General features: G+C 29.4%; 1 protein-coding gene across 1 annotated transcript; it reads right to left on the bottom strand.

The window, feature by feature from the left end:
* Positions 1-1,133: 1,133 nt before the first annotated feature.
* LOC124825491 (beta-fructofuranosidase, insoluble isoenzyme CWINV6-like) lies at positions 1,134-3,854 on the bottom strand. Its single transcript, XM_047298104.2, has 7 exons — positions 3,601-3,854; positions 3,455-3,463; positions 2,348-3,210; positions 2,108-2,266; positions 1,776-2,014; positions 1,552-1,642; positions 1,134-1,465 (listed from the first exon to the last, which is right to left on the bottom strand). Exons 1-7 carry the CDS (start codon positions 3,710-3,712, stop codon positions 1,268-1,270), a joined length of 1,671 nt encoding a protein of 556 aa, XP_047154060.2. The 5' UTR covers positions 3,713-3,854; the 3' UTR covers positions 1,134-1,267.
* Positions 3,855-20,225: the final 16,371 nt, after the last annotated feature.

Here is a 20,225-nt window from a genome sequence, read left to right as displayed (position 1 = left end):
GTTAAAAATAAATTATTTAATGTGTTAGTTAAATAATTGAAACACTATAACATTTGTCATTCTTTAGTACTTTAGGTCTATTTAAAATTTTCATTTTTTATAAATTTTTAAGAAATTAAGTTTCTTTTTATAATATATCTTATGGTGATTTTGAGAAAAGATTATGAGAGAGAAAAAAACAAAATAAAACATAAGTTTAATTTACACATAAAATATTAATACTATTTTTTATCCAAAAATTTTAGATAATAAATTTTTGAATTATTTTTAATTTTAAATAATTAAAAACAGATTGAGTGATATTTTAGAAGTCGAGGAAACAAAACAGTGATTTTTTTAAGAATTGTAAAAACAGTGCAAATATTAAATCAAATTAATATGTTATTATCTCTTTGTGGTTATTTTGATATTACTAATTATATATAATTTTTTAATAATTGGTGTCTGCAATATAAGACATAATTTTATTAAAATTGACAACAGAATAAAGCATTTTTATAATATTTCAGTAAAATAAATTTGTAATACTATTTAGTTGTATAAAATTAAGTGTGTGGTTTGCAATTGTTTTTAATTATTTAAAAAAGTGGTTATTTTGAGTATTAAATATTCTATTATACTATAATTAATTAGTTTTATTTAATAATTTGAAATAAGAAATCAATTACATGAATATAAAATTTAGTACTTTTAATAGTTACTATTAAAAATGTTGAAGTTTAGTTTCCAAAAAAATTTTAGTGGGCTAAACCCACCTTAACCCTGACCCTAACCCCCTTGAGAGGGGGCTTTGGGAGTTGGGGCTTTTTTTTTGGCCCCATATGAGGGGCTTCTTAAGAGGGAACTTTTTCAAGAGTGGGTTAGGACTAGCCTCGGGGTCATGAATCAAATTGACACCTTTAAATTCGAATTACAAACAATTTTTTCTTGGTAATAAACAATTTTCTTATAATACTTCTTAAGTATGCTTAAATTACTTAAATTTATTTTTCATCTTCCAAATATTTTGTCAGTTCCGGTTCTTATAAATTTTATATTTTGTATAAAAAATTATTAATAAAACATTTAAACATATTTGGTTCAAAGTTACCTTCGGATGATATACAATATGATAAAGGCACATCATATCATGAAAACAGCGATTGTACAAATTTTAAATATTAAAAGTTTATTCAGAAAATTGATTCTGGTTTCAACAGGGAAAACATACAATATGAAATAACGAGATAAAATAAGATGTTGTCCAAATCCTTGCTAGTTACTGTTTCTATTTTATGCTTTCTTCTTGGCCAAATTCTGCATGCTTCATGCTCCAAGCATTCAGTTCTGAAATCACCACACTCTGTCTTCCATTGTTGAATGCAAAAAGATGAGCATCTTTGCCAATAGCCAACGAGGGATAAACTCTACTCGTAATACAAATTTTCCCTTTCTCCCCAAAACTCTCAATAATGGAGCGATCAATCTGCATAATATGAATTTATATATTTCAAATTGGAAAACACTTGATGAAATGAAAAGGGTAATATTTATCAGTAGCAATAAACATACCAAACTTCTGAGTGAAATTGTTTTTTGATTAGGGTCTATATCAAAGATAGTTCCATATGAGGATTTATCAAGATTCTCCCGCAATGAAGATCTGTGAAGTGTACACAACTCTCAAAATCTCAAGTCTCAACCATAAATCACACTGAGATTTATTCTTGATGAAAAGTATAATATAAGCACCATAATTCCCAGATTAAAACTCAGATGATTATGTCAGAAATTACCTGCTTTGATCACTGCACATGAAACATACATATCTATTGGAGGTTTTATATATTCTGAAGAAGATTGCAGTGTGTTCTGTTTGATTCTCAGACGCTAAAGCAAACAAACCAAATGGCCCTATTATGCCACTTTTTGATGCATATTCTTCACTACACAGTAAGTGAGGATCAACTTCACTTTCATCTAGAAACTCTGCATTCTCTAGTTCTGGAAGCTCAAACAACACTTCTACATCGGCCTTGAATTATGAAGTTCTAAAAATCATCATTGATGCTGAACATGGTTTCAAAATAAAAAAGAACGTTACAGAATGCAGCAAAAGTTTACTTACCTGTGATGCAGTGATACCTGAGACTTCAAGACTTGATCCACCAACTAGTTTCTCTCCCTTTATGCTAATTTGATTCTCACGTAGCTTTTCTACCTCTTCAATTGGCCACTGCATCAACATCTTCCCATTTGTATGAAGCCAAACTTGCCTTGGAATACTCTAAAATATTGAGATCACTTGATAAGAACATTGTCCTAAAATATTTGATTACCAGGTTCAACGTGAAGCTAAAATAAATACCTGCAGACCAGCCCATCCTTTCTCATAATCATCTTGTGTGGTGTCACACTCCTTTGACCATCCCCACAATATCCTTCTGGTTTTTGCATAGTCAAAAAATGACTTGGAAGCATAAAACATTCCATGGTCCAATATTAAGTTCAGATTTGGTCCTCCCAAATCAGCATCAGCAACAAACTTTTCCTGATCAAGGAAATAGTCACCTAGAAAATAGTATTCTAGTTGTTTGTTCTGATAGCTGGTTTTCAAGACATGCTTAACACTGCTGTTGTGGACAGATGTATCCACCCCATTCTTTGTGCCACTGATGTACACTGGAAAAAAATCTGGACACTCAAACATTCCAGTGTTTTCTGATGCATACATAGGATTAGGAAACAGTTTCCAATGAACAAAATCCTCACTATAATAGAGAAGAGCCTTCCCTTCATCACCATTTTTGGCACCAATGATCACTCTCCACTTGCCATCACTTCCTTGCCAAGCAGTTGTAGGGTCTCTGAAACCATCCACTTCAACTCCACTGGGTGGAATCAAGATAGGGTTTTGAGGGTGTTTCTCCCATTCCCTTAAGAAGGGGTCTGATAGATTCTTTGGCACAGCCAAGTTCTGAACTTGATGTTTGTTAGAATCACTCCCTGTATACATAATGATAGGTTTTTCCCCAGGGAGGATTGTGATTGAGCCAGAATAGCAGCCATTGATATCATAGGACTCACTTGGTTCAAGAGCATGATTTAGATGAATCCAATTGATGAGATCATAGGACACAGAATGACCCCATACCATATGCCTACCAAAGGTTGGTGCATAAGGGTTGAATTGATAGAAAAAGTGGTAAACTCCTTTGTAGTACATTGGTCCTGTGACAATCAAATCAACACTTGTCATAAGATCATCAGTTCATGTGTTCTATTGAATCAAGAGTTGACAAGTAGATGAAACAGTAGTGCATTAACACCTGTCTTAAAGAAGAAAATTGTAAATTTAAAATTTTGACTGCATATCATAAGTAAAAATTAGATGGAACCTCAGTAATTTCTAATGGGTTAACATGGACAAGAGATAAATTTCAATTTGACATTGGAGAGAAGTTCACAGACATACCATTTGGATCTGCATGATGAAGGCAACCACTTTCAATTTTCATCAGCAAAATATGCAGATGACAGAGAAAAGCATTGAGTGATTTAGAACACAAGCATGTGTGCTAGAAGTTGATGAACAAGTTAAAAGAGTGCTAAGGATAGTACCATTCATCCAATTTTGTGGGGGCTGAAAGTGGTACCAGGTTCGGTAAGGTTGTTTTTCAGGTACCATGTACTTGTTTGAGATGATGTTGTCAGAAGATGCGTTGGTCTCCATGATTATAGCACCAAAGTTATTGGAAGAACAACAAGAACCAAATGTATAGTTTGATCAATGGATAATATTTGCAATTATGCACACTATGGATCTTTCTCCTTGTGGAAACAACACCAGTTAAGAAACATGAATCACCACATAAATCCATAACTTATTAGGATTTAATATACAACAACTTGCAGCTAGAAAATATATTTATTGATGACTTCCACAAGTTACATTCTTTTTTATGTTTTAGTAAAAGGTAGATACAACCTTTGACTTTTGTTGTTCTTAAATAATTCTGGTTAACACGCAAAAGACAAACTCAAATTTCAGAAGGTGGAAGTAGCCCAGAATCCACTTACTGTTTAATTATTATTATGTGTTATGGAAGTCTTTAAGAGGAAGAATCGAGGAAAAACCAAAAGAGGCTTGTCATTTAATAAAAAGTTTATCTAATTTTTCTAAAGGTTGCGTAGGGAGGATATTATTCAAAGACTCAAAGTCTTCAAGGTAAAAAATACTATTTAAAGAAATTTAGAGTTTGATTTTTTGGGAATTCGAAATCTAGTCTTTTAAATTTTTTAGGGTGTAGATTCATCGAAAAATAAAATAGTACCTTTTTTTAATTAGGTTATGACCAATAAATTGAAAAAAAAATTAATTTGTGAGTTTTGAAATTTATTTAAGATTTAATTTTAAAATCTCTATTTTTGTATGAAGGATAAAGATTGACCAATAATCACCTAATTAGTGGATAAGATTATATGTTAACTATGTCCCACATACATGGTTAACCTTTTATTTTAATTTTTCCTCCCACCTGCATATAGATTGGGAAGACACTTAAAAAATATTAGAAATGAAAAATATTAGAGCTTTTAGGTAATTTATTTTTGTTTTGATGAACTTCAATTAAATATTAGTTAAGGAGAGCTATTTCTTCTAAGCAATCTGAAATATAAAAATCTCTTTATGATTATGGGTCATATTAATGGTAGAATATTTTGTTAAATTGAAATGAATGTTTATACTTTTTATTTTAAAATACTGGGTTTAGTTGTTTAACCTAGTATTAATGTTGGATGTGAACTTTTGGTTTGAGTTGTGATATATAGACATGTTAGTTTTGGTAATAGGTTCAAGATGAGCTTAAATATTTGGTAGAAGGTTTGAAATTGGTTAGGTAATTCTGATAACTTGGGAGATTTTGAATTATTAAGTTTTCACTAAAGTTGGGCTTGGTATGCAAAAATTGAGAAATATTTATTATCATATAAAATTTGGGTCATATATAAGCTTAACTAGTATCATCTATACTTGTTAAAAATATATGCCTTAAGTGTAATTAGTTTCTAAAAAATTATGTAAAATTATATATCAATATGTCCATAGGATGAAATTTGTTTAATTGATTTGTTCAAAGATATGTTGATTGGTGAAATTTGTTCAATGGATTAGAATTTATCCAACAAATTTTAATTTGAAATAATTAAGAAAAAACATAAATTAAATTTTCTCAATAAATTTTATTGTATGCAGTGAAGGTACCATATTTATATATACACGTGTGTTTAGTTTACTTATATGATTCCAAATGATTATGCATATGTGTTAATTAATAATGAAGATTGATATTTCATGTATAATAATTATGTTTGGGTTATTATTATTAACTCTATTCAAGGGTAGTGTGCTAGTCTTTATGTGTAGTATTTATAGTAGTATCTAGGTCTGTACCTAGGTGTCTATACAGACTTTTAATTATGTACTTTTTGTATAAGAACTATATTATAAATAGATGAAAGTGAGAGAATTAAGCCCTTTAGAAATATATTTTACATTTTACAGTTTCAATTTCAATTTCAATTTCAAGTGTTTGAAATGATGAATTATATGTTGATACAAATGTTTGAAATTAAGTATACAAAATTATATAATTACATAGTCATTTATTTGAATTGAAGTATTAAATAATAAATTTATTAGAAACAAATTTTAGTGACAAAAGATATGTTTAGAAACTAATTTCTTAATTAGAAACCAATTCTTTTGGTAATCAAAACCATAAAAGCTATTAACAGACGAATTTAGAAACCAATTCATAATATAAACTATTTTGGTTACCAATTTAGAGATCAATTATAATTTTTTAAAACAATTTTAATTATTAATAATTTTTAATTTATAAATTTATATATAAATTGATCACTAATCAATTATTTTCTTATTATTAAAATTAGTCATTATTAAAAAATGTGAGAAGATGTCTCAATTTTAATATTAATAGTTAAGACATTATATAATAAGAAATCGAGGAAAAGCTCTTGCACATATTATAAAATAATTTGAGTGTATATTTTATGCAACAAAATCACCCTAATCTATATTGTAAATTTAAAGTCTTAAATACACAAGAAAAGACTGAGATAATTGACCAACAGAATAAAGTTCGTATGTAAATTTTTGTTACTTAGGGAATTATCCATTAATTTTATTATTATTAATGGAAAATAGAAAAATAAGCGATTGAACACAAAGAAATTTACCTACGGAAAGAAGGGGCATGGGAAAAGAAAATTCATGGAGAAAATTAATTAATCCATGAATAATATAAAATAAACCAAATTAAATTGAAAACAAAAAAGAAAACTAATCTTGAAGTATGTCCACAACTCAAAAACTTAAGAAAGTTAGAGACAAGAATAAAGGTCGGATCTATAGAATTGGAGAGCTTGTCATAAATTTAAATTAGGTGATAACCACATATATAATATAGGTTCAACTTTTTCTCACGATTCATAACAGATGATCCAACTCAAACAACAATCCAAAATTATACGAAAGACAATGAGAAACTTAGGAAAACAATGCAATTATTACTTAGTGTAGTCCTTCATTTCCTTTCCATTGATGCTCAGTGTGCATTTAAAAACCAACAGCAAAAAAAATACCAAGAACGATGAAGATCATGATTATGCTAATTGTTAGAAACTTAAAAATCTTTCACTTCATTTTAATTATGTTTAAAATTTGTTTATAGTATATTTAATATAATATTTATACAAATAATAATTTTTTTCTTAATTTAGAGAGAAACAATATTGCTTTATTTTTAGAAAAATGTGATTAAATTGAATCAAAGAAACATATAAAGAACTAAACTGAAATCAAGACAATAATATTTGATATTAACACTAACATGTGGCAGTATCCTTCCACGTGTCATTGACAATGTCACGTGTCACACTAGGACTTATACAACAAAAAGTTTTACAAAAGAAAATTTAAAAAATTTAAAAAACAAAACAGATTAACATTGTTAGTAATTTTTTTAAAGAGAAGTTAATTAAAAGACTTTTTCAAAAGTTATGACGCAAACTTTTTAAAAAACAGGAACTAACTTGACACACTCTTCCAAAGTGAGGGTCATCCGAGTAATTAAGCCTACAAATAACTTATGAAGAAGTTTGTAATAAAAAACTCTACTAGAGCAGGAAAAGTCACCGTGACAAATTTATAAATAAAATAATTTTTTTATGACAATTATGTGGGAATATAGTTAAAAATAAAACAATTAAGAAAAATAATGACAGTGGATAGAATACTATTATTAACCGTTCTTAAAGTGAAAAACAATGATAGTTGAACAGAGAATTATCGTTAAAAGTCGAAAAAAAGGAACAACGATAATTAGATGATAAATCATCGTTAAAAAAGTTCTTAAAGTGATAAACAACGATGATTAGACATAGAGCTATCGTCATTTGTGTAATATGTTTAAGAGAAATGCTCATTCTCTCTCACTTCTTCTCTCATTTTGTCGTTATTATCTAATTGTCCTTGTTATTGTTCCATGCTGATGAAAGAATCAATGAAAACATCGATGAAGAATCTCAAATTCATATCTTTTTATGTTGTTGTTTATTCGCTCATGTTTCGTGATTATATTTTTCTTGTCTCCTCGTGCCTCTGTCGTCGATAGACAAAGCCTCCCGTATACTCTACAATTTGTGAAATATTTCCACCTCCCATTTTCATTGTGAAATACTTTTTTTATTATACTGATTAAATATTTTTTAATTGTAAATTAGATAAAATGTGAATTTTTATTATATTAAAATATATTCTAAAATATTAAAGAATTTTCAGTATCTTTTTATTTTTTTAATTTCTTTTTTGTTTTTACTTAGGAAACAATTTAAATTAAAACGGTAATTATAAGTATTTCAAATGATGATTGTAATCATATTGATTACTTTCAACTTACAACAATAACTTTATTAATAACAAATTATTGACCGTTATTAAAAATATCTTTTAATTATTATTAAGAGTTTTATCTGCAATAGTACCTATTTTCATTACGCATTTTGTAATAAAAAGTCTTAGATAAAAATATAGTATGATAAAGAAATATATAAAGAAAATAACCATGTAAAATAAAATTAACATTCTTGTTTTCATTGTTTTCATTTTATTTATATTTATGTTGCTTTATTTTCTTGTATTTCTTACATTTTTTTGGGATTCTTCTTTTTTTGTCTTCTTAATTAGTTAAGAAAACAAAAAGATCAAGTTTGATGGATGCTATCTCGACTAATGTTGGAACATTATTTTCAACTTAAAACTTTGAAATTTAGTGTGAAATTTCATATTAATATTATTTGACTTCATTAACATTGTTTGAGAGCCCGAAAACCTTATAACTTCAAAATTATTTCAGTCCATTTTCATGTAAATTTTCCAAGTATATTCGTTTTGATGTAAATTTCTCAAGTATATAGTTTTCATTTACATAAGATTATAGTTTTTTTTCTTATAATTAATAAAGTATCATGATAATTGACAATAGAACTAGTAGATATAAGTTTTTATTAAACATCAAGATAAAAAAATGTTAATCAATGTATAATTGTAAATATTACTTTTTACTAATTTTTTATTTATTTCTGAACTAAGACCAAATTAAATATACTTTTTAATCGGTATTTTATATTCTATTACTATTGAAAGGAGAATATAATATGCATTTGTGCATTAATTGAAATTTTCCTCTTACCATGTAAGATGGCCTACTATCTTTCCATTTCCAATTAATGAAGTATTAGTTATTTAACCATTATTTACAACACTTAATACACATATAAACTTTTCTATACATTACCAAATAACTAACAATGTATAAAATTTGTATATATTTTAGAATATTCAACAAATTAAAGTGTTTAAATTCACAGGCTACAATAACTTAAGATAATTCTAGCTTTAGGCTAAGATCCACACACATTTTTTTTAAATATTAAAAAATAATGATAAATTGAAGGTGACAAAGAGTCAAAGACCACAGAAGCTTGTTAGCTTTCAACAGATCACTTCAATTTGCTTTTAGGTTAGCTTTAGACAGCTATATACGTCTAACAAACACAGCATATTCTTTTGTCTTTCTGAAAGTGACACATAATGTGACATCAAACATAAGTGTGATATCAAGGGCATGTTTGAAAAAAAAAATCCTTGTTTTCAGCTGTTTTATAAAATAAAAAAATATAGTCATAAAACAAATTGGGCATGCTTAACAAAGTATTTGTTTTGGGAATCTATTTTTTAAATAATTTATGTTTTTTTACGTATTATATTAATTGTATTGCATTTTATGAAGCAATAAACTCAAATCTTCATTAATTTTTCATGTTCTATAACCTAACTATAATCGGGATTTCAATTTTTTAGAAACACAAAAAAGAAATCATAACATGGTATCTTTTAACTAGATTAACACTCCTAGTTATGTAATTTATTTCCAGCATACAATATAACATAAAAATGTATAAAATAAAGGGAACTAGCTAAAGCAATTAATTAAGTAAATAAACATATAAATAAATATAAATATATGGAGACCATATATTACTAAAAAAAGTCATGTCAAATAAACTTTGCCATAAAGTCTCATTATTTATTACAACTATCAATTACCCTAAAATTAGCTACTTTAGTCCCATCATAATTATTCTCTCTATACATTAGAAATATTGAAGTTCATATTTATGTATTTTATATATCATATTCTACCACCAAGTCCTAAGTTGTCAAAGAAATAATATTATAAGTGTGAAAATTTGAATCACAACAAGGATGTAATAATTTTTAATGTTCAAGTTCAACCAATATTTCTCAAAAGAAAATTAACATATATGGGAGCATGAAGCTTAGCATGAAAATATTTTTATATACTAAGAATTATAGAAAAAGAGCCAATAAGGAATAATACATGTACAAAAAATACTTCTAGAATCAAGATTCCAATTGACCATATATTTTTAGTTTGTGGACAAGGAAGAGACAATCAAGTTATAAGTAAGATAAAAGATGGAAACCAAATTATAAGTAAAATAAGAAGAGACTTTATGGATTTTTTAGAAAAGTCTTATATCACCTTGTATTTGAATAGAAAAATATATACTTTTCAGGAAATTAAAATGTATTGAGGTTGTTTTCATTATGTTTTATTTGCATTCAAAAAATCAAATTTGTTAAGTTTTAAATTTCTTTGGACATAATTTTCTAATCACACAACAAAATAAAAATAAAAATACAAAACTATTAATTCAATCTTGTAAACATCGTCAACAGATAACTTCTAATTTTAACTAAAAAATCTTGTTGATATTTACTAGAAATAATTTTACGGTTTAATGTCTCAATAGGTCCCTATTTTTGTTCAGAATTTGAAATAGGTTTCTTTATTTTTTGGCGTCTCAATTGGGTCCTTATTTTTGTTAATTTGATACAAATAAATCATTTTCGTCAATTTCATCAAACAGCGTTAATGAATGTGTGACGTGGCCTTACACGTGTCAATACTGTCCTCAGGCCACGTCACACATTCATTAACGCCGTTTGATGAAATTGACGGAAAGGATTTATTTGCATCCAATTAACAAAAATAAGGACCCAATTGAGACGCCAAAAAATAAAGAGACCTATTTCAAATTCTGAACAAAAATAGGGACTTATTGAGACATTAAACCTAATTTTACTGATATTAATTGAAAAAATTCTAACAAGGATCAACTGATAAATATAAGGCATATGTTGGTGGGCAAATACTGTAACAATTTCAACTATAAGATATTTTTTTATATTAATGTTAACTATAAAACTCTAATTTACATTAGTAAAAAATAGTAAATTGGCCATAAAATTCCCAACTAATAACTAATATTGATCGCTTCTAATCTTAGTGGAAAAAAACTTAATTAATTAAATGACTTGAAGATCAGTATGAAAACCTAAGAAACGCTAATCCAAGATCAAAATTTAAACATATACAAGCAATGATAAAACATTTGCTTAGTTGTTTCAATGTTCTTTTCACAATGACAATAATTGAAGATATTAGTTGTATCTTTCCATATATGAAAGCATGGCGCCTTACTATCTCTAAAGTTTGTCTTTGACATGATACTATCAAACTAATATAATATTGTATTATTAAATGAGACAAAGAAAGATATATATATTTTCTTTAGAAATCTAACAAAACAAATTGGAAATGAATATAAACAATAAATTTTTACTCCTTTTCTTTTCTTTAGAAATAACACAAAACATGTGAAAAAAATGAATACAAATAATGAGTTTTACTATTGAAAAAACAAAAGAACTTAACAATTAGAAGAGATAATATAAAAACATATGTTAATTTTTTCCAATATATTTCATCAGTTTTTTTTATTATATTTAATTTTATGTTTCAATATTTATTAAAATTTAACGATATGCATATAAAAAAAAATTAAAAATCCTCTTCATTTATATATATAAACAGATGGATGAATATAGAAATAACAAGTGCGAAGATACTTGAGTATTAAGATCTCGAACTTCATACTCGTGTATTAGAGTTTTTCTTCAAAAAAATTTCCTACTGGTATGCCTTTAATTCATTAAAAATTGCATCCCGAGGAGAACATCCTAACTTAATGTTTCGACACTTGTTCTTTGTGGTGGACCGTGCAATGTTTTCTTTTGTGTAAGTCTCATTTGATGCACCTGCTATTAATTTTTTTATCCAGACTAGGAGAATTAATTACATTTACTTTTGTATAGATAAAACAAAAACATTTCTTTTAAATTATTAATAAATAGGTACTTGTATTATACCTCAAGATTTTAAACTATGTTAAGATGCACTATAATTTCTAATTCTACTTTAAAGGCTATATCTCTTAAAAAGTTAAAAGAACTGAATTATTGATTTTTCTGAATACATTTTATATAAAGAAGTTGTATAAAGAGAAGAAGATGAATAATTTTTTATACACTTTTTGCTTCTTTCTAAGACATATATTTGAAAATATCTTTTACAAGTTTTAAGAAGTTTATTGTATTGTTTTCATATGTTTCTACGAGAGTAATTTTCTATCTTGTAAGCCTTAAAAAAACTTTGTTGTTTTAGATTCAAAATTGAATTCAAACACTTATAAAGTTTGACTTAGTGGAGTTAAACGTTCTAGTTAGTTGGATTAGTGTTGGTACTAGGAGTGGTGAAACTCGTTTAACCAGTTTGACTAGTTTGTAAACAAAGAGTGATTAAACTCATTTTTAGTGGAACCCTTTAAAGGATTTTAAGGAAAAACTGAACGTAGCTTAGGTTGGAGGGAACCAGTATATGCTTTACTATCTTTGTGTTTAAACAAGTTTTCCATTCAATACTTTCTATAAAGCCCAAGGGTTTAACTATTGTTGCAAATCGTTTAACCCTTGCAAATTAATATTAAACACTATTAGTAACAAGTTTTTAACACTATTCAAACCCCTCTTTTCTAGTGTTTTCTTGTGTTTCATTATCTCTAGTCAATATGAGACTCTTAACACACTCTCTTCACGCTAAGGTATATACATTTTGAACGTGAAACATTAATAGGTGGTCAAACAGAGATTCGGAAATGAGTGGAACAATAAACACAAAAAACATCAAATTTTGTTAGAATATGCTCTAACATAACTATAATATGATGTTAATAAGTGAAATTTAAGTCTAACTCAATTTTACAAACCCTTCTCCAAAATGAAAATAAAGGAATATGTGTAAGCAAGGAGCCTATGAACCAGAAGCATATTGGTTTGGTATCCTTTCCAATATCAATTCCTCCAAAACTTGATGATATGGAGACTTTCTTCCTCTGTGGATCTTTGGACAACAATCTTAGAACCATATCCTTTATTTCTCATTTGTTGGCTTATCTATACTAGTATTATGTTTACGATCTGTTTCGGTTTATGGGATTGATGTTAAGTCTTCTCTCCAGAATTGTCTCCAAATTCCAAGCTTAGGTTAAGAGTTTTATCTTTAGTCTTCTTCTTACACCGTTCGTTCAAGTTTGGTGCTACATGCAGAAAGTACTTTGATGTCAAAGTCAATGTTTGTCTTAATACTGATAGCAATAAATGCGTAGTCAAAAGTAACAAACTAGCTTAATATCAAACTTGTATTTATAGATTTTGATATGATTTTTCGATTAGTACTGACCTAATTACAATCTAAACAATAATGACCTGACTTAAGACTAACATAATTATTCTTATTACTAATCTTGTCTGTAATTAGACCGATCGACCCGTTGGTGCATTGGATCAAGAGACATGTTGAACACTGGTCCATATCTCCCAAGACACATGTTTAATCCAATATATTAAAATCAAATTTCACACCGTGTTTAATCTCCAAAGACACATGGAGCTTGGACATTTCACACTTTTCTTTTGTGATAGTATCTTCATCAAAGTAGAATGCTTAATCAAAAGTAAAAGAAAAAGGGAACTCATGCAACTCCAACAATGGGAGAGAGTGAAGTGAATCCAATGCATTCATAAACACATTTTTGCTTAACAATTTGTAATATTTGACAAAATTAATAGAAAGTAAGTTCCAGAGTGTTTGTTATGGTACCTTACATTATGCGAAGAATCAACAATTGAAGGCTTTTATTTATTTTTTATTTGAAGTTATTGAAAGGCAATAATATTCAGTGTCGCGTTTCTCCTATGATATATATATATATATATATATATATATATATATATATATATATATATATATATATATATATATATATATATATATATATATATTTTGATAAATATTCTCCAAAAGATTAACAACATACTACCTATAGCATGATCAAAGTCTTAAATTGATGTTGAACAGTTTTTTTTCAACACCTTACATTGAATAATACTCTAATAAACTTTCTCCAAATAAGACTTCAATTTCTTGTTTGAAAACTATTAAAAGTATTTTTTTTTACGTGGGAAAAAGTTTTTGGAATGACTAAAAAATTAATTATTACTAATTATAATAAATTATGATGTTCTTTATATAATCTATAAATATAACTTATTATATGCGGAAGTGTAGTTTTTAAAAATACACATAATTGATTATTTATGAAACATATGAAATTAATTTTTTATTATAATAATTCATTATTTATTTAGATTTTTTTATATTTTCACAATTATAAAAGATTTTATAATTTTATATCATTCCTATATACTTTTATACATATTCTTTTTTATAAATTTTTATAGTTAAAAATATTTTGTTAAATATTTTTAAAATTATTTTATAAATATTGGCGAGTAGATATTAAAATAATATATAGGTACCGCATAACACGCACAAATATGGAAATAGTTATGAGACAAATTATATTTATCTAAAGAAGAATAAAAAAATATTACTACATGTATCTACCCGCCCTTGTCATCCTTATAACTTTTTAATTGATTGAGTTTTTTTTTCTTTATTACTTATTCTTTATCCTCTTAAATTTTTGTAGAAGATATGATTTATGTTAAATTTCATATATTTTAATGGGTTAAATATGTTTTTGGTCCCTTAACTTTCAGCGAAAATTAGAATTAGTCCCTCTTCAAAACTTTGGACTAATTTAGTCCCCAAACTTTAAAAATGTGTGAATTTAGTCCTTTTAACCAAATTTTGTTAACTTTATTTGATGTTTCAAACGCATTTATCAGTGAACGTTGAAGCAAAAATGTGTCAAACAGTGTAAACAACTCAAATGCTATCATGAAACGCACTTGAAACATCAAATAAAGTTAACAAAATTTGGTTAAAAGGACTAAATTCACACATTTTTAGAGTTTGGGGACTAAATTAGTCCAAAGTTTTGAAGAGGGACTAATTCCAATTTTCGCTGAAAGTTAAGGGACCAAAAACATATTTAACCCTATTTTAATTCGTAAACTGTGTTCACAAATCAAATTAAAAAAAATGTTTATAGATATCACATCAAATTCATTTTGATACATATGTATTTAATATTATATTTTGAATTTTATCTTTATTAATGATAAAAAATAAATGTTAATATTTCAAATGTAATTATAGAATATACAATATACACTTGGTAACTTTCAAATTTTAACTTTGAAAAATTCCCTCTCAATTCGATAAATGAATGATATTTAACAATTTTTACATTAATTATATTTCACAAAAATTTAAAATTAAATAATAAGTAGGTTACAATTATTTACAAATATGTGTTAGCACTAATTTCAACAATTAATTTTAATTTACTTATTAAATTTTGAAAACATTTATTAAAGTTAAGAAAGCAAACCAGGTTAGAATCTCTACCAGTTTGCGATTGATCTTGAGGTAGTGTAGCGAAATTTTACTAAAATTCATCTCCTTCCAAAAATCAAGTCATGTTAATGATTAAAGGTTAATTACCTTCTTTTTTGTTATAAAATTATAAGACGATTTTTATTTTGATTTTTATCTCAAAATTTCTAATTGATAGATGTTAATTGTTAATATTTTATCGGTGAAAGAAGTTCAACCGACAATCTTTCTCACATTATTTTTTTCAATTTTAACATTAAATCATCTTATAATTCCATAATTTAAATCTTTATATAGTAGCGTAATTTTTTTCGTCGAACAACATTTTTTTTAGAAACATAAATTATGTTAGGATGCAATCTATGTCAAGATGATAAACGAGATGTACAAGATGAGAAAGAACTTATACACTTGCAGTACCAACTAATTGATGAATGAAGCAAGAAAGCCATACCTAAAGAGTGAGCTCCTTCAAACCAACCCTAGCGCAGAGAAACCAGAGGATGGAGGCAAACTGAGATGCGCACAGTGAAGTAGAAGGCATAGAGAAAAGTAATTGCAAGTACGAGAGAAGAATCCAAAATGCAAAATATTATTGAAAGTATGATGTTGTGTTACAGTCAGTACAAGTAAGTAAAATAAAAAGGGAAAAAGTAAGATGGGCTGGGTCGCAAGCCTGAAAGCCCAATTACTAACATTATCATCCCCTCAAGCTGGGAGTAGATGTTTGTCATTCCCAGCTTGGAATGAAGATACTTAAAAACCGCAGGAGCAAGAGGTTTAGTGAAGAGTTTGACATCTTGTTCAGTGGTAGAAATTAGGAGCAGCTTGAGGAGGCCAGTGTTGAGCTTGTCCCGAACAATGTGACAGTCGATTTCAATATGTTTGGTGCGTTCGTAGAAGACTTGATTAGAAGCAATCTGGATGGCGGAGCGATTGTCGCAGTAGACTATGGCAGGTTGAGTAGCGATAATACGAAGGTCATGAAGAACGTAGGTCAACCATTGTAGTTCATAGGTGACAGCAGCTAGAGCTCGGTATTCAGCTTCAGAAGAGCTTCTGGAAACAAAATGATAGAGTTGCCGTAATAAATGGAGTAACCAATGATAGATTTTCTGGATTCAGGACAGGTGGCCCAGTCAGAATCACTATATGCTTTGAGCTGATTGGTGTTGTTGCTTTGGAGGAGGATACATTGCCGAGACTTTCCTTGAGGTATCGAAGAATGCGGTGAGCAGCTTGTTGATGTAAGGTGGTAGGAGAAGAAACAAATTGGCTGAGATTATTGACAGAGAAAAGTGATATCGGGTCTGGTATTGGTAAGATAGATGAGGCGGCCAATGAGTCTTCTGTAGGATGAGGCATCTTCATCATTGAGGATGTCGCCTTGACTAGTAAGACGTGAAGAGTGAGCCATAGGGGTCGACATAGGGGCGCAATGGAGCATTCCAGCTTCTGTAAGTAGGTCGAGGGTGTACTTGCGTTGACAGAGGTAGATTCCAGAACTGTTTCTAGCAACTTCCAACCCGAGAAAGTAGGTGAGGTCACCCAAGTTTTTGATGTGAAAAAGGCTATCAAGAGAAGTAGTGATTTGTTGTATCTTAGTGGCGTTTTTGCCCGCAAGAACAATGTCATCAACATAGATCAAAATGGCAGTGGTGTAGCAAGTATCATGTTTCAAGAAAAGGGAATGATCAGCATTAAATCTAGTGTAATTGTTAGATAGAAGAAAAGTGGAAAGTTTATCATACCATTGTCGTCCAGATTGTTTGAACCCATATAAAGATCGTTGAAGTTTACACACCTAATTGGGGTTGTGATGGTTGAGGCTAGGAGGAATTTGCATATAAACTTCTTCATGAGGTCACCATGAAGAAAAACATTGTTGACATCAAGTTGCTTTAGAATCCAATGGTGAGAGGCAGCAATGGCGAGAAGAATACATAGAGTAGTTAATTTAGCAACAGGGGAAAGGTCTCAAGGTAGTCTAATCCTTCAAGTTGGGTGTATCCCTTAGCAACAAGGCGGGCTTTAAAACAATCAATGGATCCATCAGACTTATGTTTGACTTTGTATATCAAGCGACATCCTATAGCAGTTTTTCCAGGAGGAAGGTCAATGATGGTCCAAGTGTTGTTGTTGGTTAAGGCATTGAGTTCGTCTTGCATAGCTTGAGTCCATTGAGGTATTTTAGATGCTTCATTGTAGGTGCGAGGTTCAGTGGTAGAAGAAATAGAGAGGATGGTGTGCCTGAAATCAGAGGATAACCTGTCATAAGAGAGAAAATTAGTAATAGAATATCTAGTAATGTGATTAGTGTGAAAATCTGAAAGATATGTAGGAGGACGTTTGGTCCTAGTAGATCGCCTAATAGTGTCAACATGCTCATCTATATTGGATACATCATCAGTGTATGTGTTAGCTAGGGGAGTATCAGCAGCGTTGGTAATGCCTGTGGTGTCATTGGTACTCGTGACAATATCACTAACAACATTAGTATCAGTAGCAGCAGGCATATAAACATTAGTACTAGGAAAATCAATATCATCATAGTTATGACTGTAATTATGAGGAATAGGCAAAGAAAGAGAGTTAGAACCATAATTGTTGATAGAAGTATAAGGAAAGCAATTTTCATGAAACAATACATTGCGAGATATGTCAATCTTATGGTTTTGTAAGTTAAGGAATCGATAACCTTTGGTGTGTTGTTGGAAGCCAAGGAAAATGCCAGGAACAACCCTTGCATCAAGTTTATTCCTGTAAGCAGTCAAAGTGCTAACATAGCATAAACAACCAAAAACACGCAAAGCAGAAATATCATACAGATTTCCAAATAATTTTTCATGTGGAGTAGCATCATTAAGTATGGGGGTATGCATGCAATTGATCAAAAAAGTAGCATGTTTAGCAGCAAAACACCAAAAAATAGTGGGCAAATTAGCTTGAAACAAGAGAGAGCGAGTGACATTTAACAAATATTGGTGTTTGCGTTCAACTATGCCATTTTGTTGAGGGGTTTCATTACAAGTCGTTTGATGGTTGATACCTTTAATGGAGAAAAGATTGTGCATAGCAAACTCAATACCATTATCGGTACGTATGGTTTTGATAGTAGTAGAAAACTGGTTTTCTATGTATGTGATAAAATCAGTGATAATTTTTCTAACAACAGATTTGTCAGTCATAGGTATTAACTAGGTGTAACGAGAAAAGTCATCAACAATAGTGAGAAAATATTTGAAACCACGCATAGAAAGAATGTTGCAGGGACCCCATATATCAATGTGAATAAGATCAAAAAATTTCATAGTTTGAGAAGTACTATCAGAGAAAGGTAACTTTCTTTGTTTAACACGATGGCAAGCATCACATATGTATGTAGAATTATGAACAATGAAAGGGTATTTAAGTTTCAAAGAATTCAATCTAATGTCAGAGGGATGTCCTAATCTAAGATGCCATAGGCTAGTTTTATTTACAACATTGTTCGCAAACTGAACAACAGAAGTAAGTATGTTGAAGGAAGAGTCTAAAATGTACAAGCCACCAATGAGTTTAGCTATAAAAATCTTCTTTCTGGTTTGAATGTCCTGTATAGTACAACCATGAAAGGAAAAGGTTAATTCATAGTTATTAAAAGAAAATAACTGAGATATAGAAATAAGATTAAAAGAAAATTGTGGAACATAAAGGACGTTCAGAAGGTGAATATTATTTTTAAAGATAACAGTTCCAGAATACTCAGAATGAACGATATCACCATTAGGTAAAGCAATAGGAATAGGTTTGATTCTTTTATATGAAGAAAAATTTCGTAGAGAAATACTTATATGATATGTTGCTCCAGAATCAAGGATCCAATTATGCTTTGTATGTTTGGAAGTAGAAGTGGGACTGATATTACCTAGAAAAGGTTGGTTGGTTGAAGCAGAGCCAATGTGATGAATTTGAGCAGAAGTAGAGGCACCATTTAAATTGTGGTTTTTGAAGAGCTCTGCCAGAACTTGAAATTGTTGAGATGTGAGGCGTATGTCATCAACACTGCCAGGATTGTTATCTTTGACAGTCGCATTGTCTTCTTGAGCAGACGTATGATGAATCTGGGCATGCTTGTTATAAAGCTTATGTCCAAGAGGATAGTCGTGCTTCTTATAGCAAACCTCAACAATATGACCGCTTTTGTTGCAATGAGTGCAATGCTTTCTGGCAGTCGGTGTGCTTTTGAATCCTTTGTCTTGATTAGGGAACTCGTTCTTGCATTAGCAAACAGCTTCACTGTGCCCATGCTTTCCACAATAATTACAGACGGTGGAAGAGGTGGAAGCGGCATAAGCGGTAGTAGTACCAGTGTCCTGAGTCTTGACTGCAACAATCATATTTCCACTGGACAATTTTCGTTCTTGTTGTGCCACCAAAGAAAAAACCCTAGTGATGTCCGAAATAGGATCTAAGAGAAGCACGTGTGAGGTGACATTAGCAAATTGATCATTCAGTTCCCGTAAAACTTGCATGACTTGGTCTTCTTGCTTCCTTTGTTTCACAACAATTAGGACTTGACAGTCGCATTCGGGTTTACAAGTGCAAAGGGGCTCAGGACGGAAATTTTCGATCTCATTCCAAAGAACGCGAAGTTTAGTGAAGTACTAAGAAACGGTAAGGTCACCTTGATGAAGGCCCGCAATGTCAACTTGAAGGCTGGAAATCCGAGAGAGACTTCCTTGAGAAAATCTATTCTTTAGGTCGTTCCAGATTTCCGCGGCTTTACTCATCCAAATGATGCTTTGTCTGATGGAGATGGAAACCGAGTGACGATCCAAGAGACGACCATATTATTTTTGCGATTCCAAGCGACATACTTCGGCTTGT

The sequence above is a fragment of the Vigna umbellata genome, chromosome 1 (assembly GCF_029865625.1).
Source record: "Vigna umbellata cultivar VRB3 chromosome 1, Vumbellata_1.0, whole genome shotgun sequence".
NCBI lineage: Eukaryota > Viridiplantae > Streptophyta > Magnoliopsida > Fabales > Fabaceae > Vigna > Vigna umbellata.
The sequence above is the reverse complement of the archived record's forward strand: the minus strand, read 5'-3'. Positions and strand labels throughout refer to the sequence as shown.

Excerpts from the sequence above, each read along its gene's own strand:
- LOC124825491 (XM_047298104.2), bottom strand. The coding sequence starts at position 3,712 with ATGGAGACCAACGCATCTTCTGACAACATCATCTCAAACAAGTACATG. Across the intron at positions 2,267-2,347 it reads AAGGATGGGCTGGTCTGCAG|AGTATTCCAAGGCAAGTTTG; the intron begins GTATTTATTTTA and ends TCAATATTTTAG. Across the intron at positions 1,643-1,775 it reads ATGTGCAGTGATCAAAGCAG|ATCTTCATTGCGGGAGAATC; the intron begins GTAATTTCTGAC and ends TACACTTCACAG.